A 26,660-nucleotide genomic window follows, 5' to 3' on the forward strand; every position below is an offset into this window, starting at 1 on the left:
TTTGACAAGGCTAAGCAATTCATTCAGATTATCAGTGCTACCTAGTATTAAACGTATGCGGCCAAATTACCCTCCCTTTGTATCATGAATCAATTTGTTAAGATTGCAAAATATAACACAGTAGTAATAAAAGAATGGAGTATTTTTAAACGTATATTCACTTCTTAGCGCTTTTCAGCTATGTACACACATAAGAAAATGATACTAAAGATAGTCAACCCCACAGAATGAACAACGGCAGTACAAGTTAGAATTATGAACTTCGCTGCGTGTATGTATTAAATGATAGAGGGCTGTACACAGTAACGAAGGGTAAGACAGCATGGTTTCATCAAAGGCTCTTAGTGGGCGTCCTGAAACATGTCCAATCATGTGGAAATTAGTTTCATGCAGATGACAATTTTAAACTTCAAGCAGGCGCTCGTTCATTGTGTATGGAACTGGTAGATAATGAATTAATCAACCACCAGATCCTTTGCTCATAAGCTGATAAGCCAATAGATTTGACATGTTTAACCCAACACCAAAAACTTTCGTTGAGATATTTAATCTGATGCGCTGTGTGTTTCTTATACTATGAAATTGTGTCAGAGTACGTGAATTTCATATTATACCACAAAAACTACTTCGATTAAATTAAGAAGGCAAGCTCTTTCGAATGATTGACTGACTACATTAGTACCATATGTATCAGCTTGTACCCATGTAAAATAGTACCCTTCGAAAATGATAAATTTGCTTTATACACGTGAATCTGTTTTTATTCATTGTTTGGCGCCTTAATTGACCATTCTAGGTCGGCAAGGTACACCGGGTAACAGAACGTGGTGACATCAGAGTCCAACTAGAGGGTCATAACACTCGTTGGACATTTCATCCGGATGCGTTGACCAAATGGCTTGTGCTGGCGGTTGGAGATTTTGTTCGCTTAATCGACGATCTGCCTAGATTCCGAGAGCTGCAAATAGGTCACGGCGAATACTGCGACACGATGGCTTCGGCCTTAGGCCGTTTGGGTAAAGTAACCAGGCTCTACGTTGATGGAGACCTTCGCGTACTAGTAGGCGCCTATACCTGGACGCTTAACCGGCAATGCGTCGTAGCCGTACCTGGCTCACAGACCGAAATAAACAATACGATGCGTGCACATACTCGGGAAGGGCCTCAAAACCCGTTGATATCCCCGTTTCTTACGGCTATGACCGCTACGACAGCCCTTACGACGACGTCGTGTACGACGTCGTCCAGGACCACCGCTGCGACGACAGCCACAACCCCAACAGCTACAACTGGTTCGTATAATAACAATTGTTCTTGGAGTTGTTATTAGCGCTTATCAAGGTATCCTTATCGGCAAACATGGACAACTTTAGGGAATCACTCTGAGAGACATTTCCTGTTATCATACATTTAGCATGCTCATGTTAACTGATTTTCCTTTTGATTAAATAATGTACGTAAATGAGCATTCAACAACACACAGTAAATTAGGGCAAAATATATTATCATGTAATTATAGCTAAAAGCAAGCTTTCCTCAACTAAATCACATTCGTTAACATGTTTGTCTGTACACTCAAGGTGGGGCTACGTCGACAATAACGGCGACTATACAAAGCACAGGTGGAAACGCCTCAGTGGCCTCTCAACAGGACCATCAATATCTCGTCCGCAACGCAGCATTAGGATTGGAGGATGCTGTTCGAGATTATCTGACAGCGTATCCAGATCGTGTCAATCATAAAAGTTCGTCAAAAACCGCCCTACAGGTCACTTGCCATCAGGGCCATCTGACCATTGTAGAACTTTTGCTAAGGTTGGTAAATTTTTAGTTACCATTACACTTCCCTATATGCCAGTTAATATGTGTATGCGTTTGAATAAGACGTCTTTAGCGTTTCCATTTGACGTGTATGTATGTCGTATTGTCATGTATTACTGATAATTTGATGTCAGTATTATTACTATTATTATTATTATTATTATTATAGGGCAAAAGCAAGTTTGGAATCAGCTGACGATGACGGGGATACTGCGCTCCATTATGCGGCATTTGGCAATCAGCCTGCGGTTATAGAACGTCTGCTGGCAGCTGGCGCAAACATCAACGCGCAGAATAATACAAAATGTACGCCCCTTCACGTGGCCGTAAACAAGCAGTTCCTGGAGTGTGTCCGAGTTCTATTAAGCTATACGTCCGCTTTGGGTCAACATCACCATGGCTCGCTTCGGGAACGCGCTCTCAATATCAATATTCAGGACGCGTATGGAGATACGGCGCTACATGACGCTATTGGCAAGGTGAGCAGGCCAAATCGAACATAGCGAACAACTCGTGAAGTGGAGTTATATATATATATATATATTTATTAACCCTGAGTATATATATATATACTCAGGGTTAAATTGCTACATGAACGCGTGTTGCATGCATTTATTTTCGCTTATTTTCTATCAATGGTGATATGCAATTGCAGGAAAACGAAGATATCACCGATTTATTGATGAACGTCGCCGGCGTCGATTTCAGCCTTCGGAACAGAATGGGGTTCAATGTTCTACATCATGCATCATTAAAGGGCAACGCTTTCGCTGTTGAGAAGCTCTTGGCACGCACACGTCAACTTGTTGACATCAAGAAAGATGACGGCTTTGCAGCTTTACATTTAGCTGCGCTAAATGGACATGTAGCAACTGTCGAACTACTGCTTGACGTGGGCCGATGCGACCCCGACATACGAAATAACCGGTACTTGTAACAGAATTACATGATTGATAATTTGTTTTAGGAGAAGTTAGTAAAAAATCAGATAATGAGAATACGTAGCAGCTAATTGGTAGAGCTTTCTTAATGTTTTCCTTTTTTGCCCTTGCTAGACTACAAACGTCGTTATTGCTGGCTGTTGCACAAGGACACGAGGCAATTGTCGAGCGCTTGGTCGCGTGGGGGGCCTCAGTGAATGCTCAGGATGAAGACGGGGATACCCCTCTACATGTGGCGCTTATAAAAAGGCCGGCGTTGATGGGCGAGGCAGTCGCCGATCCTCAAGATGCACCGGCGATGGCTCATATTCGTGCTTCTATAGCAACATCCGTGTGCTTACCGCCTTCTGCGCAGAACGGTACATCAGCTCACTTTCAAAATCCACCGAATAGCACAAGGAGTCAGACGGATATAGTAGGAAGAACCTCAGAATCTCAAACGACCATGGAGGACAAAGGCCTTGTTATAGCGTGCTACTTAGCGAGGGAGGGTTCTGACCTGTACAAGGAGAACCACGCTCACAGAACCCCGCTTTCGCTGGCTGATAATTCTGAAGTGGAAGAACTGTTACGGTTCTGGTCGACAAACAGAGACACAGCGGTCCCTGGTGTCCACCCCAGTATCCAATTTCAGGCTACAGGTAGGCAGATCTCGGAGTTCGTGGCATCTCGATGACATTCGTGCCCGTGTTGTTAGATGTAGTCACAAATGTTCACTGAATATTAAGATGAATAATACAATAAATTTTCTAACCAGTTATCTGCACTACATGTACGTAGAGATAAGGTGATTTGATTTGTATATTAAACAAAGATTTTTTATGATACGCGGGCGATTGTCGTGCAATCAGTCGGTCTTCACGACAGTGAAGGCGGTTCGCCCCTTGTGGAGTTGTGCGATGGTGCCAAGGACGATCGTGAATGTGTGGCTACGGCCGAAAGAGCTGGAAAGGATGTTAGCGGAAATGGTGAATCTGGGAAGGATTCGACAAGCAAGGTATATGTTACAATACAATCATTCGACCGGATCGTGCCATCCTCTCAACTAGGGTGCATTTCATGTCATTTCAGTTCATGCCTGGTCTCAGATCTTATTGAAGGGCGATATTATATATATATATATGTATATATATATATATATATATATATATATATATATATATACACGTATAGTAACAAAGGCTGTATTCCGATATTACTTCAGTACTTCTATAATGCTTTATCGTGAAAATATCACACAAATGCTTTCGGGGTAGAACTTGACATTTTTATTTGGTCGCTCTTTGTAGGAGTGCGAGATCTGTTTGGAGGCGGAGGCTGTCGTCCGACTAGAACCTTGTGGACATTGCGTTACCTGCGAAGAGTGTAGCGTTCGCATGCGAAAGTGTCTCAGCTGTCAGCAGATCATCGTAGCCAAAACGCATCGAGTGTCAGGCATGTTTCTGTCCAGTAGACAGAGGCAAAGCAGTCTGGAAAGGTAATCCCTGTCACGCACAATATTTAAGAACGCTTATCTATAGTCTCGATAAAAACAGAATATAAAGTAACTTAAGATTTACATGATCCTACTAAATCCTCCTTTTGGTTCAAGTTCACTATCAAAAAAGGCTAGTTTCTTTTTAAAAAGTTTCTTATATAACGAGGCCTCCACTTTGCTGGCCGAGCGAGTTACGGGATTTTTTTTATAAAATACCTGCTTGCACATTTATTTAACACAAATATCCTTCATTACTATGATTGCTTCGTATCGTTTTCAGGCTTCGTCAGCTAGAGTCGCGTATCGCCGAAATGGAAGAGAGTGCATCGTGCTCGATCTGTATGGAACGGCGAAGAAATGTCGCTTTCCTTTGCGGTCATGCAGCTTGCGCTAAATGCGCTCAACCTTTACGAACGTGTCACATGTGTCGGAAGCCAATTACCAAACGAATTCAGCTCTATTTATAAACGGAGGTAAATAACGGCAAACGTTAGGCCGCCGAAAATGGAGTGTTACGTCACGATCCTTACATAGAACAACAGTAGCTGTCTCACGACAATGAGCTGCGTGGTATCACTAACGATGGGTGATATCATCAATACGAACACACACACACGTAAACATGAATACGACAGTTTCATAAATTAGGGTCACTTTTCAGCCATATCGCGCTGCTGGAGTATTATGTCTTAAATACTAAGTGGCTAGTGCTTCAAGTGACACTCGCCAAGCGAACTTCCTGTTTGAGTCGCCGTTCGTCGCTTGGACTGCCCGAACAAAAAACAAATAACATTGTGAATAAATCTACAAAAAGCAGAAGACAACTCGACTCGTTTCGGACTAATATTCTATATAGAGTACTTTCAAAAGGCAGATCCCTAGAATGATTTTTTTTCTTGGTTTAAAATACGATAAATATATTGTGGAAAATGGAGCGCGGAAGATCAGTTGCGTTTTGATTTTTATTACTAATACATAATACACGCTTCCGTCAGAAGATTTTCATAGCCTATGATCATGACTGTTGAGGAAATTGGACCACTGCTAACGTGAAAGACGGTGTGATTTTTTTGCTAGGTATTGACATTTGTCTCGAGGCTTTAGGTCCTTCTAGGAGATAACTATTCCAATATATTGCATTTTCACTTATAACTTTAAGGGGTAAGTGTTCTGCAAACGATGTCACCTTTCGTTGATTAGTCTTAGATCATCTCGGTTTGATGCGCCTTTGGAAACAATAAAGGTTCCAACCGATGAGTGGGACTGTGGTCAATCTGTCGGGCTCGTTTTAAAAGCCACGAACAACGCAGGCAATCTGACATCTGTCAAATACCTCGAAACGCGAGCCTTGGTTTAGGACAGCGGAAATCTAGTTGGTCAGACAATAAACGGTGTTCGCTTGCCATAACCTACATCAAGGTGTATTGGATCATTTGGCCTAACGAAAATTCTCCGTAAAAATAACAACTACACTTGGCAAAGTCCTAGTCGATTCCGATCGAGAGAATTATCATCGTGATTTAAGGAAGAAGATCGAGACTTTCTAACCTAGGGGAATTCTAGTCTTCTGATCTACGGTAGCGATTTAACTGACGTTTGACTTACGCACTCAACGTAAAGATAAGCCAAATAATTTGGATTAAAGAATTGAATTCTTTATTTTATTGCATTGTGTGTGTGCGTTTGTGAGTGTGTGTATGTGTGTGTGTGTGTGCGCATGTAAAAACAAACGAGTCTATAAACGGTTATTAAGTAATCGTCAATGAGAAATCCTTTTACACCGTTACCAAAGATCGCTGCAAATATCTTCAAAAAGCAGAACAGATGTTTTGCACTGACTGAGGTCAAGTTTTTAAAAAATTTTTTTTATGTACTTCGAAGCCTTCTAAATGATGAATATAGCTTTCCAACATCTCATTCTTCAGGCTGTTATGAAAACGATTGCTAGCATTCGTTGTATGGTGACATGAACCACGGACTGTTTGATTAGAGCCTCATTACTTTTACATTATTTTCGGAATAGTCTACACGGTTAACACAGACAGTCATTCTCTCTAACTGTGTCGGATGAATCATGAACCCACATGATTTTAATAACTTCCCTGCCTTCTGCTTTTACGATCTTAGTCCCAAATCGCCTTTGTATGCAATTATGCATTTCTCGTATGCTTTGCCAACTGGCTGACGTCAATGAAGCATCGATACGTTCAGCCTGAAAGGATTAGATAAGAGTGCTGCTGTAGCCAAGGGGGCGAGTGAAATTTATCTTCCACTAAACACAGAAAAGCCTATCTGTCCGATTATCTGAAAGGGTGTCTGCGTCTGTACGCGTGTGTGTGTTCATTACTGTAATCATGAAAAGGCATGAATATATGTTTACAAAGTGGATATTCAGAGCTTTTCACACGGCAACTAATTTTCAAGCAAAAAAGAATAAGTACACGAAAGAAAAAAAAACATGAACACATAGAAACGTTAATACTACGTAATGTGCACTCCTACAAGTGTATGCTGTCCTCCTCCCCCATTGTCTAAAGCTGATTTGTTTCAGAGTGAGCGAGAGAGATTAGAGAGAGGGAAGACAAACCACGAAAAAGTAGGAATTTACTCCGAAAATAATGGATTCAAATTGCGACAAAGAACAGAAAGAAAAATCGATAAACCATTGATGATGATGGCGATGATGATTATGATGATGATGATGCTGATGATCACGATGTACATAAATTTGTATTTACACGGAGGAAAAGGTAAACTAGTAATAAAAAAGTAAAATATTAAGTCTATTATTACCAAGGTGTTGGTTTTTGCGTAATGCCTACATGTATTTGTAAAGCTGTGTTTGTGTTTCGTTAATTTTTTATATTGGCCATAAGCACAACTAACGTTGACCTAATCTCATCGAATAGAAGTTAAAGCTACTAAACATTTTATAGTAGAGTTATATGCAGAAAACGACGGTATTACTGAGACAAAGTAGGGTCTCAGTAAGAACAGGTATTACCGCTAAACTTGAACGTTTGATCATGGCATTTTCGGATGAGATAATGAGATCTAATGAAAGCTATGCCCAAATATAACACTTACCAATATATAAATATTACCAAATATTAAATATACTTAAATATTACCAAATAGAATATAAACAGTACGTATTGAAGCAAAGTGGTTTATTTTTGTCGCGGAAACCAACGTTTTGCAGCTACTCGCTATGCACTTATATAGCCACAGACGTTCTCAATCATTAACACATATTGCATCATTATAACTCGGTTAGGCCTGTTCGACGGGATATTATTATACCGTGGCCGGTATCTCCTACCACGTAGTGTGTTATTTCAAATTGCGCAATCCGGACCTCCTTACGGTCGGTTCTTACGCGATTCGGGTTTGATGCCATTGTTTCCAGTACCGGTTTACGTGTTGCACAGTTTCCGGCGTCTGACGTCGTCAGCGGCACCTTGCTCCAGCGGAGTCGAAGCATTTTGCAAAGGCCTTTACTCTTTGGGCCTTTTCCCGTTTTCGAGGGGAGCTTCACGTTCCCCTGGAATACCATCGAAAGGGACTCCCAATAAACCGACTGTTTAAGGAACCTTCCCGCGACTTTGGCCATATCGCCAGCCATACTACCCTTGCCACTAAAATAAAGAGGATGGGGTTTGCTTTGTCACTGACTGGCAGGAATGAGTACTTCCAGCCACTACCGCTGACCTCACATAGTCACAAACGGGTATTTATTTATGAATTGACATTATATAGACTTACGGCCAGCAGTCTGCTGTTACATACGTGGAGCAGAAAGTTATACTTTGTTTCGATAACAGAAGAAACGCATGCGCTGGCGTTCCTCCAAGTATTATATACACAGGTAACTTAAGTGAGAAGAAACGCTTTTTATTTCTTATTGCAGCAATTTTATCTATTTTTTTTGCTCCTAGTTAAAATGTGTTAATTGGTACTACAGTAAAACTTCGATCCTAGACAATACCCGTGCCAGCGAAGGACACATGTGTAATTCCCCGAAGCTATTCAGATTTCATATTAACGTCCTAGAGATTAGTAGAAAAAGAAACGACTAACAAATCGGCGCAGGTTCTTCTCTGGCTTTAGCAGGGGTTTTGGCCTCAGAGCATTCCGTCGACTCATTCCTGTTACTACATTTATTCAGTTATTAAACATTACACTCTCTAAACCATTGACAAACCTGCCATGATGTTATTATAACAGGTCCTGTATCGACGCTGGTGAGCTTTCTATTAGATGAGGTCCACGTGGACAAAGACGGGAGAGAGGAGAGAGGAGAGAAGAGAGAAGAGAGAGAGAGAGAGAGCGAGAGAGAGAAATCATCTTCAAACATTCTAATTCCTTCACGCCTTACATTTCGCGTCACATACGGGCTGTGTACAACCCAGAACTGTTAAAATTTCATATAATAACGATATGAATTTTGTTCGTTCAAGACCCAAACATTCAAATTCGTCCCAGAATAATTCAACAACAAATGTGAGCATTAAGAGGATGGTCGATACTGTTCGCTGCGAAGCAGCGTTAAACATACGTGTTAGCTTCCTTGAGTCACTCTTGTCTCAAATTTGTATAGAATCGTCGTTAAGGAGACCAATTAATCGTACGTCGTACTGACGATAAGCTAAACGGCTACGTTCTCTTTCTAGAACATGATCACAAATCGTGGTGATTATGGGCTCTAAAATAGTCGATCGCAATGACACATCTTCCAAGTGAACTCGATGTCTTCATCGTATGATCAAGCAACCTGTGCCGCACTTCATGGTAATGCGGTCTTATTACCAATAATAGCACGATAACGATCCGCTCTCAGCTGGTTAACCTAGATACTGTTGTTGTACTTTCCTAACGACCCTATTTTATGCTTCACGTTTATATATTATGTCTAATATAAATCTATATTATGTCTTCTCTACTAAGATCTAATGTGTACTCTAACAATAAGGACTGACAATAATAATAACAGCATGTAAACAAAAGTGTTGTGCTTCGCACAACTGCTAAACATATATAAACAACTATTCTTATATTATTTCATATATCTATTCATGTACACATGTATATATATATATATATACATACATACATATGTGTATTATATATATTTTTGCAGGGTTTATCTAACTATACAAACATATAATAACGATCTGCGATAAATCACTTAACAGTATGGCGTCCTCATAGCGTCGTCCAGCACCACAAACTATTTCTGATACTACGGGGGTTTTGACAACCCCCGTAAATTAAAATAACAATTACACAAAAGACGGAGCTTTTTTAAGGTTTCCACAGGCTAAAGGTTGTAGGCACAATGTGTAAGAATCAAGTCTACAATTCTTCTGCGTGACTATTGGCGCAACGACACATGATGCCAAAAGCATGGGTTGCCGAGTGTTATATGGGCGTTTGTCTTATAGCCATCACTTATTGCCGGCGAATAGCAAAAGTGGCCTATGTCTCGAAGGCTCCATCGGATGGGGTTGTCCACAGTCAAGAGGCGCCGAAGTTTACCTAGACCGGATGCTTTGCTGCTGCCGGTTGCTCGGGCGACCAGAATGACTTGTGTTGTTTGAATTAGTATTGTTGTTGTTTGCCCGCTGGGAGGTATTAGCAGTAACGCTATTGAAGGATAGCGTGCGTGGACGAAAAGCTCGTCGGTAAGAAACTTGTAAGTGGTCCTGCTCGTCGCCATCGGGCACACCAACAATCACAGACTGGTGAAGTTTGTATGCGCTTCGTACACGTCGATCGGAGTTCGGTATCAAAACAAAGAACTCCGAGAAGTCCTTCATCATTGCGTCAACGTCGAAATCAGCGTACATGCAATCACCTGAACACTCAAGCAAGAATGTTATTGAACGCTCGTCCCGAGCACCGTAAACTATACGATTCGTGTCGTTTCGAGGATCGTATACTAAATAAGTGGCATCGGGCTTGCTGTTCATTTGATGGATTAAGTTCCGTACTACGCGGCAGTCGTCCTGCAGATCAAAGAGCGTGTTTTCCGGCGTTGTGGGCGAACAGAGTGGGTAGCGTATTGCGCCTAAATCCAAAAGGTTTCGAAAGGCCGTTACAGGTAGTACGCGATTGTATCTCTCCTGGAATAGCCTGTGCAGATCACCGAACGACAGCTACAGGGAACGAGACAGGAAAGCATATACACACATATAGACGCTCTATTAGGTTATATGCGTTACTCACGTAAATTTATGTTTTGTAGACATTTTAATAATCAAACAAAAACGTTATTTATTACATAAGCGAACTTGTCGTCTTCATCACTGCAGAATCTTCTGCTTGTTCTATTAGTGTAGAAAGCCTCTGTACGAACCCAGGTGAAGCTTCGCATGAAAATGGTGAGCAGATGGCCGATATCTTTGCCAAAATGACTTATTGCAAGGGACAAACAGAACCGCGGCTTCACAGAAATACACCAATTTCCTCCAGAAATAGGCTTAGTGTTGAACAGGGTACATCTCTGGATTGCTTCTTCAATATGTTTCGGGTTAGCATATACCCTCATAGTGGGTTGAGACATATACCTGTAATTGATAATCATGGCGTCCGTAGCGATATATATGTTATGCAGTAATGTGCAACAAAGCCAACTTCGCAGTTTCCCATATGGTAATGTATTCTTCACTAATGTAACCGAGTGGCAGTGTGTATTGGCCGTTGGTTCGGCTCTTACTTACATGCTGATCAGTCGATTATAGTCAACTAGGCCATTGCAGTTACGCATCAGATAGATCAGCCTGCGTTCCATAATCTCACGTCTAGCTTCCGGAGTCAGCTGAATCATCGCGGCTTGTGCTTCTGCATGCGATAGCTTAATTGTATGACTCATTAGCTCAAATGCCTATAAATAGTGAATTCAGTCAAGCCATAGGTAGAAAAGCTGCTTAGAAACGCACCAAAGTTATACTAAATCTGTATACTTCATCTGTAACGATCTTGTACATGCCACGAAACTCTCAGTAGGAAAAAATAGATAAAAACCTTATTGGATTTCCTGTCAAAGAGAAATGAATCAAAAAATAACAGTAGTAATAACAATAGTTTATTAGGAACGTCTCACACATTTATATATGTACCATTAGCGAACTTAATTCGCTAGATAACATCTCCATCAGGTTGCTGATTATCTACGGCAACAAGCGGATTGAATGTCATAGATGAGTAATTAGTTGAGAAAAAAAAACATTTTTTTGGAACTAAAAATTAACGCTAAGCGATGAAGTTTCCATTTCGTGAAGATGAGAGAACCGTTTATTGACGTTAGGCGAAAACAGATTTTTTACAGGGGCAATAGTTTTAAGGATTGAGATGTAGAAGTTTAAGGCTATAGACGAAATAACTTCACCTCAAGAGACTGAAGATCGAATTAATGTGATTACAGAAGCTCTTGGACAAGATATAGTATAGAGAATATGCTCCCTGTCGGCTCTGTGCAGGATTTTACGATACACAAATTATGCAATTGTAACGAAAACACTGACGAGGAATAAAAAGGCAAACAATAGGTTTCTCACTAACGAGATCTAGGACAAATGGAAACATGTTTAGTGTTTACTAGAGATCATTTGTGCAACTACGACTAACCAAAACCCGCCCGGAGTACACCGTCTTTGTTGGCGAAACATGAGTCTGTCCTTGCCACCGATAAGAGAAGGATTAGGAGGGAGAATGGCGTCGTGCAGGATACCAGGGACCTTTGTTATTACGGGATACTGTGCGAAAAGGAAATGGCCGGTGCTGTCAGACGCCCCGAGATTTCTAAAGAGCCCCATGTATGTATCGTTACTTAGCGACAATGCACGAATTACATTACGATATTAGGTGTAATTCATTCGCAAAGCGCTGGCTTCACGCCTAGGTAATGAAGGGAGCTACACCTGACATACATCAAAACATAACTGATCTATTATACATGATTTAAAAGTGATTATGCTTTTCGATCCACTAAATAGCTTCGGACAACCTAAAAATAAGGATAATAAAATTTATTTTCATAATAATAAAAAATATTTTTTACTCTAATGTTTCCATAGCTAAGTGTAGCCATAAATCTACTGTACACATATATTATCAGACCTACCTCAAATAAAGTTTTGACGCCATAACGGCTGACGGTGGCTTGTGCGTTGTATACGTGATGGAACGTGGGAATAAACTGGTTGAAATGCAGTTTAAAATCACAAGGCACATGATGACGATGCTCGGCATCACTTTCTGGTTTGGTCTTGTCGCCCGGTCGTTTCATACGTGGAGGCTGTTCTAGATTTGCCCTGAGGCACGCGGTATCGAGTCGCTTCAGCCGTTCGTTTTCGTTACCGTACCGAGGTTCCCAATTCTCGCTAATTTCCTTCACTCGAACGGCAGTAGGATCACCACGGTACATATTTAGCAGCTGCGTTGACCCATCAATAAATGAGACAACGAACATTTCATGAGCACAGCGCGACAATACAAAATGGAGGCGTGACGAATAACTTGAATGTTTCTAAAGGCAAGGGCTTGCTATGTTTTTATATTATGAAAAGGCAATCTTGAGGAGTCCCCTGTCCTGAATTTAAAGCGCAGACGATCAGGCGCCAAAACGTCAAGAAAGTCTCTACTGCGAATTTTAGGTGCTTCGCATTCTCTTGGCACCGTTTGCCCTTTACGTACCTGCTGCCGGAATATCGCCAAATTCCTCTGCTGATTATCACTGATCCGCGACCGGGGCGCCCAAGCATACACAGTTGTGTATTCAACTTGCGAGCCGCTGCTCGTCTCTGTTTTCATACTGTCGTCTGAGTTTCCGCTATCACCGAAACCCGCAAAAAAGGACATATTATTTCCGCTTTCAGGATAGCCAGTAGGGAGACGTGTGGGCAATTTAACAAAAGATGGCACATCCTCTTCGCCGTCACCGCGGTTGCGCACGATGAGTCGACCATCGCTGTTAGATATGTAAGTACTGCAATGGATACCCCAGTTTTGAGGTATCGTTACCATGATGTCGTCGAGGAAGCAAACGCCATATCGAGACACACTGAATTTAGCTGATCGGTCACCATTGGGTCGACTAGCCGCATTATCACAGTTTTCCCAAAGGTCCATAAAAGCCGACGGGAGCGTATTGGTGTTCACGAACCTGGGCGTAAGCCGCCGAAGTACCTTTTGCATGTCGTTGCTAATTCGCTTAATTTGGGCTCGATGACTGAGCATTACGAGCTCTGGCTCGCCTAATGTAAGCAGCTTTTCATACATATGAAACAAAAAGTTTAGTAATGACAAGTGACAAATAAGTTTAGTAAGGAACAAGTATTATGCCTCATAGACTTACATATGGGTCGATAAAAACACACCTACGAAAAGGCTTCGGTTTCACATGCATTCTATCATAAGATATACGTATGGGAAATAGATAAACAAAATAATACGCATCTCGTCATCTTATGAACATATCACATTTTAAAAAAGATTGTAGGAAAGCTTATGTAATCGATGCATTGTATATATATATTATAGATTTTATATATACAGTATAGATGGAACAAGCAAGAAACACAATGTGCCTCTTTTACCTGATGAAACTTGACGTGCTCGGTGATGAAGTCACGCAGCGTAAAATCGGCGTGCAGATCCGTAACCTTTCTGAGCTCTTCATCGAGTTCCGGTATAGTCATGTACTGGTACTGTGCCATCTGCAGTAACAGTGCGACAATTATATATACCAAGGCATCACAACGGTGAATTTATGGGCGTCCATTCCCCAATGAACGTACGATGCCCATATGTCATTACAATGTCTCCCGTCAAAGTTTAGGCTCACAAGTAATGGGCAGGCATATGAAATTGCGACACGTTTCACTGGCTCAAACAGTCGTTGCACTATTACACCGTTTTAATTGTACTAACAATTATCAGGTATGTTTTTTGCGTCTTAGCAATAACTGGTCACTGTAAAACACACTCAGCAACCTCGGATCGGATCCTAACTAGATTCTTCGTTATATAGAAATGCCGAAAAGTAAAGACAGTTCTTTTAGAGCCATCGCCGTGCATCTCGACTTTCGAAAAAAATAATGAGCCGTTGAGCTAAACAATCCGGAGCTGACGATCAGTGAATGTGACGATAAAACAGAACGCTGATATTTGCAAGAACAGCGACGTACCTTGAGAATGGCGGTAATCGTTTGCACTAGCTTCTTGATAGGGTCATCAGTGTTGTTATTGGTGTTCCCATTGCCGCTGTTGTTCCCAGTTTGGGTGTGTCCCATTTTTAATGGAACCGGCGAACCCAGGCTTTCCGTGTCAAGACTGATATTGTTTCTTTCGTTAAGATCCATCTTGCGAATGTACTTATCGCCACTATCATAGAAGACCTGAGTATTCGATAAGTGAATCGAAGGTGCAAAATCGGCATCCTATATTATTATGATATATTTGTTTAATAGATCGAACAGGCAGATGCGTCACCGGAAATACTCCATATATGAAAAACGTCATTTATTGTGTTTACTTTTTTCATTTTTGAAACAGTTAGTTATCAATGTAAATCTAGTACAAGTTGAAAGCGTGTCCTACCCGTTTTTGTTTGCCTCATCTACATAATTAAATCAAACCAAGGGCCTCTACATTAACGGTCTCACCTCAATGCCAGGCACGCAAGTTATCAGATACTCTAACGGTTTAGGTTGTCCATCTTCAGAATAGTAATTCGTTCCTTCTGAGCCAGGCGCAACCGATAATGTGTCGCGTCCATAAGCTTTCTCAAGCTTACCCTGCAGCTTCATGAGGAACTCATGGTCAACAAGGACGCCGTCATGACGCTTACGATCTGGTGGCCAAAGAACTTCGGCATTTGTTATTGAGGTAAAATAAAGAGACATTGCGTCCTGCTGAACTTGGTTCTAATGGTCGATTCAGTAATATACGTTCCTAAAGATACAAGAGATTTATACGTTTTTAGATACATCGAACATTTTTAATGTGAACGTGTCATAGGCGAAAAGCATACCAGGGGTTGAAGGGGGCGACGGATAAATGGTAATCGGACCGGATAGCATCTCGTGAACGACTGGGGCCAACTTTCTAAGACTGTCGTCATGTCACACAAACGAAACGAATTAGCGTAAATTATTTACGGTACAATGTCAACATATCAAAATGGCGTGCGAACATTGCATTATACTTTTTTATGCAGTAATACTGAACTCGAATACGTGGGTTTAGTGAATTGCTCATGAGTACGCATTACCTTTTTTACGAAAACCCTTTTCGAAGCACCGCAATAACTTGTAGCTAATTTTATAACTTTTCCACCATATTGCTTTTTTTCTAGCAGTTTGTGTTATTCGGCTAAGTTAATGTTGTCAAAGCATCAGCCAATTAGTAAATCTGTAGCTTGTATTTTAGATTTCGAAATGTATTTTTGAATTTTCACACATGTGGCCAAGTCGACCCGGACGGCGTTCAGCTTGATCTTAGTGTTAAAGGGTCTCATCTTCTGCAAAGAAACATGTTTAAATGATGGTTTGAGATATGCAGGTTGCACTTTACGGCTCGTAGTGTCCCGTCATTACCTAATCACCACGACGACGTGAGTCGATGAAAGAAGCTTTGCGGTTGCTGAGTCTGCTGCGAGATTGCGTTGGATACCGTAAAAGTCTCCCGTGCTCACCTCCTCAAGGCGCGTTTTGTCCAACGGTAAATCCTTGATTAACGGGATGTGGTATAGCTTGTCAAACAGATCCTGTACAAATAGCAGAAACGCGTTTGTAAACAATTTAAAAACGATGAAACGCTAATTTTTCACAAAATCCATAGTTCGAAAAGCAAGGCTTTGCTTATGCTCCATTATTACAATGAACCTAAAAGCCTTTTTCTTTTAGACAGAATTAAATTCTGTTGTGTTGATCGGTTTACGCTGTAAACGCTTTACAATATGGATACATCGCCCGTACCTAATAGCTGATATGCATGTTCCTTGTATCTATTTATGCATACCTTATACGAAATCTCGTAACGCTTTTCTTGGTCGAGTAGTTTACTTATAATTGACGTCACCTGACGTTTATGTTGCGTCGTCAACCTGACTGCCATGCGAGGCTCGCAACGTACTTCTGGGTACAACGTGTCTGCATATAAGCACAGTCTTGCAATCGCGTCCTCAGGCATATCAAATAAGTAAATCATATCTAGGAACAGTAAGTAAAAAAGAAGTATCAAAGCTTCGATACATGCTCGCACATTTTTGGTACATATTTTTGGTTAGATGAGCTTCGTTTTGTTTGAACTGGTGCGGTGATATAGCTATGCTACTTGCAAAAATCGCTCGCTATACGGGAATATCGTTAACAAAAGCCCCTTGACGCAATAAGGCTAAGGCGGCGAAAAAGACGTTTCAGTTTTCTTCAGAAGAAACTAATGGCTACTTACCACAGATCTTGCTTTGCATGATAGTAACATGTTGAACATTAATATTTAACTCTATAAGTAGATTTTCTCGCACAAGTCGTTCGCTGTCGCCTTGTCCTCCGGCGAATACCTCATTTGGAAGGTTTTTCACTATAACGACGTCCGCCATGTCTTTGAGGTCGAAATCCGACAATGTACACGTTTTGTTCGTTCCGGGATGGTCCAATGATTGAAGCACGCCGTGAACGAAATCAGCGTTACTGATTATACCATGACATCCGCTCGGAATCAATCGGCCAGTATACGACATGCAGTCGGCACTTCCGAGTGACGACGAAGAATTAGTTTTCTGAGCATCAAACCCGTACAGGTCGTCGTCGTCGTCGTCGCCACCATAGTTAAGTATTCTATGGACGCGCTCTCCTTGCCTGTCGACCATGTCTATCAGCCAGCTGTAAAGGCGGCTTCTCTGACAAAATGAGTGTTGTTCATCCTTGTCGCAACCGCGGCTACCGGTTTCCCGATTGTTACTACTGTAGCTAATATTCCCCTCATCCAGCATTTTGGGAGACGTCCTGAGGTTCATCAGGAAGCGTTCATCGCATGTCGTTGCGTGAAGGGCGTTGGAATCGGCCAGTGGTATCATAGCGCAAAGCAAGCAAGCAAGCAACGATCGGCGCATAAACACGTAACGCAAACAAATACCAAGGTCAAATATATCATTTTCTTAACGTTTCAATCAAATCGAGAGAATTAATTTAACTGAAAACCGCTGGCTGTCGAAACACATCTAAGGATTGTCAAAGGTAGACACTGCAGTAAAAGTATATCGTTGAAAAAACACGATATGAAATAGGAATACGATAGGAAATTATTTTCGCTACCAACGTCCTTAGGTAACAGAAAAGGTACATCCTGAACCAATTGAATAGGCTGTAACAAAGAACAATTAATGAATGTTGTTAATGATCAGCTAAAGGGTTGAGAAATACTCCTTAACGAGGCCATGATGACATCGCGCCTTCGGAGACCCAGAGACACACACACACACACACGGACACACACATATATCGCCTTAGCTGATTGGAAACTTGAACGGATTGAGGACAGCATGTACGCTGTTGGCCGGCTAATGCGCGTTGCTCAATTTTAGGCTTTCAGCTTGCGACAATTTTGCCTATTGTCAAGCTCACGACGGAAACTCACGCACATACGGTAGGACTCTGTGAGTTTAAATGGCCAAATTGTTTTGCTCAACATATTGGGAGAGGGCTATAACTTTTTTCTCTACTTCTTCCGATTCGCCCCGTACACGGGACGCAGTTAGTGTCAAGGGGTGTCAAGTTAGGTACGTTTTATAGATTGAGCACATCGTTCCTTGATCGCTCCAGGGTGGTAATGAAGAAGTTGGAAGGGATCGAGAAGAAGGAGAAGGAGGAGGCGCAAGACAATTGGTCACGGACAGAGAACGAAATCAATCTGTGCGGGAACAAGTTGGTAACATGAAAGACCTTCGAGTTGGCTCCGAGTCAGGTAAGCGCCGTGCTAGCATCGCGAAAGTTGAGCCAAACCGTCGTCTGCTTGAGAGATGACTATTTAACATCGGAACGTTCACGCAGATGTTTTGGCGATCGTGCACTGAATGCATGACAATAGTTGGCAGTTTTGTTTCTCGTGCACCATCACACCCACATGTGGCCGACGTCACATAATCTGCCGGTCATTTCTTCTGACACGGCGCCGATAGGCCTAGTAGAAAATATACACGCAACCACCCGTTAATTCAGCCGAACAAATCATAGGAAATACTGGGCCAGTTTGCTAACGAAGTGGGAGTATCGGCTTAAGCGGTGGCTAATAGCGTTTTCTAATTTGTTCCCACAGAGATGGGAAGTACGTTGTCGTGGAGTTCTAGAAAATAAAATTTGAATAAAAAACCTGAATTTTGCACGATACGTTGGTACCAGTCCTTTCGAAAACGGATGTGCAAAAGAGTTGCGGAATAGTTAGTGCAGGTTTCCCGGATACACGATAAATAAGGGAACCCAATTATAACTTGTACAAATGTATGCTAACTGCTGGAAGTACGCGGCGCTATCTGTCCTACCAAGGATATAGCTACGCTTACTTAGGTCTCTATGGAGATATTCACGTAGTTTAATAGCAAGCCTCTACAAAAGAATGATATTGTTTGCTAGGGATACGTACCGCACTATGCGACATGATATCTGAGCTGTGGAATCTCGAGCTTGCCTTATACTATTTTATTGCAGCAAAGACCCCGTCATAGCTAATACGTGGCACCTAAAAAGCCTAAGCCCAAAGTATACAAGGTAAGCCTTAAACTAAACTCTAAAAGAGACGAACCTAGTGATGACAAGCTTAGTCTTCATAAGTATATTTGATTCTTTGTAATCGTCGAGTTATTGTTGTGTTGTAATTTAACTGCATGCTCCTTATACAGTTCGCATCCTCTTGGTCTACCCGGGTTACCGTAGCGTACGTTTGATATCGATGCGCAGTGAGAGAACGAGCAGCCTATGTAAATCTTAGCTTCGCCGTATTTTGGTTGTGACAAGTATCACTGTGAAGTCTAATTTGACGTCTGAATGCTTAACGAACGTGTCTACGTGTGAACAACGACTACTTTCCCTACGTGCTGTACGACAGCTGTCTGGTTCATTTGTATGAACGGCCACACTTCGGTTGTCGAGCGGACGCTTCAAAGAGAGACTCTTTCGTTTTATATGAACCGTCCTAGCTGATAGCAGCAATTCGCCCTGAACGGGATTTCGAAGTTACCCGCTGTTGACTCTACCACACTGTTTATATTCAGGTACTTAAATAAAAGTTATACTTTTGCTTCTTGCCAAATTATTACTTACAGCACGAAACTCTTTTTTTACCTAGTTCGAACGAGCTGGGGCATCGTATTTGACTTCTAACATTCGTGCCTTTGTGATCTCGCATCAATTAAGCCCAAGTGTGGTAAAATCGGCAGATTAGTTAACAGGGTCCAAGTAGGCAACGCTAGCGTATAAGGAAGCTGGAGTACATATCTTTTTACACATTTATCAGTTCAGACATTTGCATCGACTAACCATACGGAACGCTGAGTCACTCTCAGAAGTACTATTCTATATTTAACGTGGTTGTGTTCCCACTGTACCAAGCCCAGCTCGTTAACTAGGTAAAAATCATATGAAGGATTCTGCGTACATTAACAATGGACTGCATACATTGGACGCCAATCATCCTATCAAGGTAGAAACCACGCTGCCCTATTAATAGAAATATACGTTCTTTACGTTGCATTTGATTTATTTTACTAAACACACGTAATCTTCGGTACAAAGCAGACGCCAATGGCAACCATTCTTTTCGCGGTAACGGCATGGATGATGTGATCACTGGTTGTGTTCCCGGTTAGCTTCTTTGAACGAGCCGTACGATTTCTCTTCTTTCAATGTTGCTTCGATAACAAACTAAGTTTATCCTAAAGTTCAGTTTCATGATGCAAAAAAATAGTTGTCAACGGCCTGGCCGCACGAGCATGCCGCTCGATCCTACTGGCAATACGTGCGAGGCATTTAACTTCATCGATATTGACCTCGAGCGTCTGCATGCCAACGCTGAAAGCAACATCACTTCCCCTCCTGCTCTAAAAATCAGGCCATCGGCAAGTTTTATCGGTTGGAGCCGTGGGAACAAATCCAACTTACATTAAGGCTCACCTGGCTTCTTTAACTTGCGCAGATAGTGTATTTGAAATTTTGATATGCGGAACTATTACCATTATATCGACTGTCATTTCAAAAAGTATTCCGCCAGAAACTTAAACAATCAATCAGGGATTCGCTTCATAGCGATAGAATGTATCTTCTGCGGACATGGCGCACCTCAACTAGGATGTATCTCATCAACCACGACGATGTTCTATACAGTGTTGCGACATGCCCAGTAATAAACTTGAGTGCAAATCCCAATAACGTTATGCACACAGAAGTTCCAGAAATGGGATCCAGCGACAGCGATTGCCGGCTGCGCTGAACGACGTTAGGCTATCAGGGAGAATTAATAAATGAAAGGACAATGTTGTCCTTGGCAAGCTACCTAGTAACTTGACCATATCACTCGTCTACGCAGTGGATTGGCACAACTTTAAAGATATCTAGTCGATCGTTGAAGATACTTGATGCTACAGTGGGACATCAGAGAATGCGCTTTGCACACTCCTTGTACACTCGAGAGCCCCAAACAAAGATTACTCTATCAAACTCGTATAGTTACGTGGTGTTTTTGTGTTTCTGTCCGTAAACGAATCTAAAAAAATCTAATTGTCTGGGCAGTTTTCGTCCAGTACTAGATCTGATTAACGATGTGTCTGCATTCAAGACATCGGATCTATCTCTGATGAACATTCTTAATAGCGTGATTTTAGGGCGTTGCTTTAACGGGCGTTTAGTGGTACCGGTCAAGAAAGTTGAACAACTGGAAGAGTCTGTTCTCGAAATCTGCTACAATGTCAATATTTTTCTTCGACAACGGCATCAGGATGTAAAGAAATCATTATAAAATGCGCGAGTTGTTCCCATTTTCCGCTCGTGTCAGCGAACCGATACGGAGTTGGCAAGTTACCTTTCCGTAGTCTTGCACTGACAGGTCACGTCGGCTTGACCACTAACATCATTATTGCTATAGCAGCAAGCCAAACATTTCGCGTTTATGCGACTGTATCCGTTCATAGGCCACGTGCACGTTTAAAAAGAAGAGGGCATAATGGAGGAGATCACCACGCTCCCTAAAGGAATTACAGAAAAGGCGCAGCTGTTTTAGGCTACGGTACCATCGATGGAGTAGCAACATGAGATCGCCGAGTATACCTTCTAGGCCAAGAGAATGTGAATGAAGTGTCACATACGGTAGACAAACTATATTTTTCATTACAAATGTATGTATGGAACAGTATTGTCATTGTTAGTTGCAGATAACAAAGATCTCCCTCATAAGCACTTCACTCGTGATTTATTCGTAGCAGATGTTTGCCGCTATACGAGTATCCTAAATTCTATACCAGTGTTAAAACTGGTCACACGTTCATGCGATTTCGTTTCCGTGTATATATATATTTGACGTATGTGATACATAGCTTGACCGAACACTTAAGATATTAAGTATTCAATTGTGGTACACCGATTACGCGTTCCGTAACAGGACCTCAATGAGAAACTATTGTACCCCCTAACTTTTATCCTGCCTATCGACTACAGGCGCTTGAATGAAACGCAGTTCAACGTTTCATGGTATCCGAAAGCTTAGTATTAGCGAGTGGCAAAGTCCGCCTTCTGAAGATCACACACAACTTGATGCTAGGTAGAATCAGCCCTTCATCCTCATAGGTGTAAGCTAACATAAATTTCCTAAACATAGTCTCTACTGAAATAGATTGATTAATCAACATGGAACTTTATGGCAATTGGCAAGCACTACAGATTTGATCTGAGCGCAAAAGAAGTGATTCTGTCATCTTACAGATCTTGCAATTGAGCATCATCGTATGTTTCTAGCAAACGGTATTAAATATTTATTCAACTGTATCATATGATAATCGTATATCGGCAGCTGTAATTTTCATCGATGGACCCCATTAGATGCTTCACAGTTGTAGTTTATAAAAAAAAAAAAAATAAAATAAAAATCACATCCTAGTGTTGATTGTTAACAATATTTATGATAACAAGCTTTGTTTGCCTGCCATAGATTCTTTGCTTCTGCATCGCGGCTTATCAAGCGTTTTTTTTTTACAGACAGGGCCAAGAAACTAAAGAAAAGGTGTGTCTGTGAAATGGTGTATCTGTTAACATGTTTACCTGTATCCGCCTGTGCTTTGATGCAGCCTCTGATCGTTCATAACCTACTTCGTAAATGTCAGCAAGAACACGATTCTGTGTGCCTACATAATACGTTACCGTATAAAAAGCGTACTGTAACTCCACCTGTTGGTAAGAAAAGATCTCCTTCCGGAACATTCCAGCAAAACAGATCTATAATAAATAATACACAATAATATATAATCTAAGTGGGGTAAATATACGTACGCCCATCAAATAAATGCTATGTTTACACGCTACAGTCATTAGAATTCATTGCAACAACAGTTCCCATTGAAGCCATAGATATATACCCAGGATACCATCTTGTCCGTACAAATAATATATATTTAATAAGTAATTAAAATTTTACCTTTAGAGGATAAAAAATCATTTATCCTGTATATTTTCGCAATAAACTATCTACAACAGGTTTCCCAGTCTCCAGGAGATCGAAAAAGTTCAGGGGTCGCTAAAGAGAGTAAACCAAAACCACTTAAGCACGTATTGTTCTAGGCATTGAGGTATACTTCCAATTTGCATGATAGATATAGAGTATTTCTACAACAATCCCTCTGTTTCTTTATATATATATATATATATATATATATGACCAGTTTCTTAATTATTCAGCAGAGTATCCATAGCATATTTTTACCAAAAAGCTATTCGTGAAATTAATAATTATTATTTCAGTAAATATTTTTGCTTAGTTAGACACTTTGACGAAGAGCTAATTGTAATATAATTTAGAAATCATATTTAATATAATTAGTTAATAAAAACATATTAAAACGTCGTTGATTTATCCGGTGCTATGGTTGCTACAAGGCAAATGTATTCGCTAACTTCAAGTGAGGAAGCTGGATGACTCTACCGAAAAAAGAAGTGGAGAATTCTTCGGCGAAGAAAACATTATCTAACAAGAACAAGCAAACTAACGATGTCCCGGTTAATTAATCACTGAGATTCTCTCAAGGTATATGGATGTGTTTTATTTGGAAACGTGAGGTAGACGCGAAGGCTTCAACGTGCTTAAAACTGGTACGCCGACGTAATCGGGTTGTCCTTTTTGGCCGTTTGGATGCCCGTGGGCAGTAATGAAACTGAAGGCGTTGACTTGGATAATCGATTGTTTTCATCTAGGCTATATAGAGTTCCATTATAATAGCGGAATATCGCAGAATATATTGATGGAAGCCGTATATTTTATTTCCGATGGATACAAACGAGCCTCTGTTTTGGCGATGTTACACAACGAGCCGTCGTGTACATTCACGGGAATCAAAGCACTTGTACGTGACATTGTCATGTACATACTGTCCCACATATCATTATGTACATTCACGTGGACAGTGTGAAAAGAGGACAGCGATAATGATTATTATAACTTTCATATATATATATATATATATATAGATATAGATATACATATGGTACATATGGAGTATACATAAAGCGACCAACATGCCTATTTACTGTTTAGGCCTGAGACACTCGTGCATTTGAAAATGTATTCGTTGTATATCATTTGTAATGTTACGGTATTGGTCAAGACTATAATTTCTTTATTTGCGTAATCAAAAGTCCTTTTGTTTTCATCGGCGTAGTTTTTCGCAACTAGTTCGACGGAAAAACGTGAGAGTAACAGGATTTAATAGGTTCTAAGCATGTGTCGAGGTGATATAACAGCACTTATTGCGAAGGAATGGCGGGAGCAGCTCGTTCGCATAATAAACCCTGTATCTCCCCAGTGGGCCGACCGTTTGGCATCGAGTCTCTTCGATCCCAACTAGTGGGACTATTGAAGAAAGATTTAAGTTAGGAAAACAGCTTCCAAGGCCTTTGTCGTTGAATTCAATCAGTTTATATCGTAATAATACATAAAAGACGATCGCGGAGTTGCATGGCAGTTTAAGTCTATTCAATGTGAGTATCGTCCTGTAGACAGACACGAATCACACACACACGAAAATATAGTCTTTGGGAAGACCCAGAACCCTAAGAGGGACCCAGGGAACGTCTGGCATTTTCAAAGGCTACCTTTGACTTAATTCTTTTCTCCATCCGCTTACAAGAGATAATATCTAAATGAATAAAATCAAGTACATTGTCAAATAGCCAAAGTAAAAAAATGACGGCGGGGAAGTGTCACGAGAATTTTCGCGAAAAACACCAGCGGAAACTCCGCTGACACTTCAGAATATAAATTTGTAACTGTCAATTTTGATGGAATTTGGTTACCGTTATTATTCCATTATAGCTCAATGTAATCTGGATATGAATCAATAAAAAGACATGTAGCGAAAATGGTTGGCCTTTGAATTTTTCAAACTTTCAACAGCCTTCCGCAAAGTTGAGAGTCATAGCTCATCGGCACGTTCTACTCTAAAACAGCGATGCAATGAATAGCAAAAAAAAAAAAAGATGATTTTTGCTGGGCGTGGATTCTTCGAATCGTTATAATCCTCGTGACATCAACCATGCCTTCGTTAACCATGCAATGAAGTTGCAAAAAAAACGTTGAGTTTTTTTGTAAATAAATGGCTAAAATGGTAAAACATAATACAGTATTATCCAGAATTGAAACGCTGAACTTCGTTAGATTAATCTTATATAATCATTTTTTACCTTTGGTTCGCACTCGATCGCGGTAATGGTGCTCTGTTTTGTAGCTGTTGGATGCTTTTCGTGATATACCTCTTATCACTCATCACGAGACCAATCGGGCCGAAGTCAGATTGATTGGTGACGTGCGTTGTGACATTCTCGAACGACGACTCATTGACGTCCTGCATAAAGCAGACGGACTGCTTTTAAGGTGCGAACTTCTGAATCGGTGGGCTGTAAGACTACGCCTATGTACAATGTATGTTTGCTCAAAAGTATAGAAACTGATCTTGCGAAGCATGTCAAGCGTCTATTGCGTACGTATGCATATTTCACCCAAGCTAAAGTAGCGACGACAAGTGTCTGTATGAGGTTGTTATTTGTCTGCGGATAGATTCTAGAACATCCGTCATACCTTTAAAATACGGCCTTAGGTTCAGAGGTACAGCAAAACACCTGAGTCGTTAGAACGTCCTGTTACGTTTTCAATGTCAAATGAAGCTAAAGTACCCTGATGCAAACAATGCTACCTCTTTTGTTGAGTGATCGTTGCTATCAGTTAGCATTTATTTAGCGGGCTTTGGATCCAAACGCGATTCTTCACATAGATACATATTCTAACTAGTTGTATCTACAGAAGTATCCGTTTGTAGAGGGTTTAGAAAACTTTATGACTACCTGGACGTCGTCTACATACTAGACTTTATACTTAGCTTGTTTATTTGCCCAGCTTAATATTTAAGAACTTTCAGCAACTTGAACTCCGTCGCTATATAACTTTTATCCGCTATTGTATCTATGTACATAACCATGCAAATCACGCTCATCGCCCTATGTTCTAGTTTCCTGATTACGGACAGTACCGATCGGCGAGGCATTGTGCTGAGACAACTAGTGTACAAGCTAAGTAAATTTTTGTGTAAAAAGACCAAAACAACCTCGTATCAGTGGGGCGTCGGCGTGTATAATTCAATTGGAGTTTCTGTAACAACATTTCTCCGATTTTTTTTATCCCTACCTATTGCAGATATCTAGGTAAAAAAACGATAGCTCTCTTCTACGACGAATTTAAAATAGACCAGATGGAGTGTAATTGCAGCATGATACCCACTGATGACAGGAACGCTGGGTACGTGGCAAAATTAAAACTCATTTTTTGCCTCAAAGGGGCAATGCAGTTTAGCAGGGACGTCTCGAACGTCCTGAATATATTCGTGACAAGCTACACAGCCAACGTGCGTCTGTTGAAGTAGTATTATTGCCGCACAGGCTGGTAGCTTGGGCTACTTTATTTAAGACTGAATTAAGCCTGCACCTAGTATGTAAATTCCAATAGTAAACGTTGAGGTTTTGCCCAAAATGTATATACTACAACGGAGATATGAAATACAGTTACAGTCGTAAAAACAAGCTAGAATTATTAGGCGACGGATTATCTCTCTACCAATAAGTGCAGTTACACTATAAAAAAATAACGAAAACTCTCTATAAAATGCTAGTGTCAGT

General features: G+C 41.0%; 2 protein-coding genes and 2 long non-coding RNA genes across 11 annotated transcripts in view; 2 read left to right on the top strand and 2 right to left on the bottom strand.

Moving 5' to 3' along the window:
• mib2 (E3 ubiquitin-protein ligase mind bomb 2) overlaps window positions 1-7,031 on the top strand; it is a 24,819-nt gene extending 17,788 nt beyond the window's left edge. For all 3 annotated transcript variants that reach the window (XM_022842884.2, XM_022842882.2, XM_022842883.2), the window contains 8 exons: window positions 797-1,292; window positions 1,581-1,815; window positions 1,991-2,300; window positions 2,477-2,748; window positions 2,877-3,403; window positions 3,614-3,759; window positions 4,052-4,239; window positions 4,520-7,031. In XM_022842884.2, the coding sequence (XP_022698619.1) occupies window positions 797-1,292; window positions 1,581-1,815; window positions 1,991-2,300; window positions 2,477-2,748; window positions 2,877-3,403; window positions 3,614-3,759; window positions 4,052-4,239; window positions 4,520-4,706 (2,361 nt within the window). In that variant the 3' untranslated portion in view covers window positions 4,707-7,031. The remainder of the gene's footprint in view (window positions 1-796; window positions 1,293-1,580; window positions 1,816-1,990; window positions 2,301-2,476; window positions 2,749-2,876; window positions 3,404-3,613; window positions 3,760-4,051; window positions 4,240-4,519) is intronic.
• Window positions 7,032-7,392: 361 nt separating this feature from the next.
• On the bottom strand, window positions 7,393-18,233 carry LOC111265902 (uncharacterized). Of its 6 annotated transcripts, none has more exons than XM_086970712.1 (13): window positions 16,696-18,178; window positions 16,264-16,454; window positions 15,840-16,009; window positions 15,275-15,354; window positions 14,907-15,094; window positions 14,430-14,639; window positions 13,839-13,958; window positions 12,937-13,509; window positions 12,365-12,676; window positions 10,962-11,125; window positions 10,598-10,808; window positions 10,233-10,397; window positions 7,393-7,783 (listed from the first exon to the last, which is right to left on the bottom strand). In XM_086970712.1, exons 1-13 carry the CDS (start codon window positions 17,354-17,356, stop codon window positions 7,502-7,504), a joined length of 3,327 nt encoding a protein of 1,108 aa, XP_086826838.1. In that variant the 5' UTR covers window positions 17,357-18,178; the 3' UTR covers window positions 7,393-7,501. The 6 variants fall into 6 exon arrangements, with proteins under 6 accessions (XP_086826838.1, XP_086826834.1, XP_086826835.1 ...); XM_086970708.1 differs by lacking the exon at window positions 7,393-7,783 and adding an exon at window positions 18,186-18,233 and having other exon boundaries at window positions 7,898-10,397; window positions 16,696-17,249; XM_086970709.1 differs by lacking the exon at window positions 7,393-7,783 and having other exon boundaries at window positions 7,898-10,397; window positions 16,696-17,249; window positions 18,027-18,178.
• A 914-nt stretch (window positions 18,234-19,147) lies between these two features.
• Window positions 19,148-22,806, top strand: LOC111265903 (uncharacterized). The gene is made up of 2 exons (XR_002683747.2): window positions 19,148-19,510; window positions 22,482-22,806. It is a non-coding gene; the product is annotated as an uncharacterized LOC111265903 (long non-coding RNA).
• A 690-nt stretch (window positions 22,807-23,496) lies between these two features.
• LOC147752752 (uncharacterized) lies at window positions 23,497-25,467 on the bottom strand. The gene is made up of 2 exons (XR_015313237.1): window positions 25,176-25,467; window positions 23,497-24,485 (listed from the first exon to the last, which is right to left on the bottom strand). It is a non-coding gene; the product is annotated as an uncharacterized LOC147752752 (long non-coding RNA).
• Between the last annotated feature and the right edge of the window lie 1,193 nt (window positions 25,468-26,660).

Source organism: Varroa jacobsoni, unplaced genomic scaffold (assembly GCF_002532875.2).
Source record: "Varroa jacobsoni isolate VJ856 unplaced genomic scaffold, vjacob_1.0 scaffold_1022, whole genome shotgun sequence".
NCBI lineage: Eukaryota > Metazoa > Arthropoda > Arachnida > Mesostigmata > Varroidae > Varroa > Varroa jacobsoni.

Coding starts and splice junctions, on each gene's coding strand:
- LOC111265902 (XM_086970707.1), bottom strand. CDS start 17,356: ATGCGCCGATCGTTGCTTGCTTGCTTGCTTTGCGCTATGATACCACTG. Junction 15,095..15,274: donor GTCGCCCCCTTCAACCCCTG/GTATGCTTTTCG, acceptor TTTGGCCACCAG/ATCGTAAGCGTCATGACGGC. Junction 13,959..14,429: donor CGATTACCGCCATTCTCAAG/GTACGTCGCTGT, acceptor CTGTTACTGCAG/ATGGCACAGTACCAGTACAT.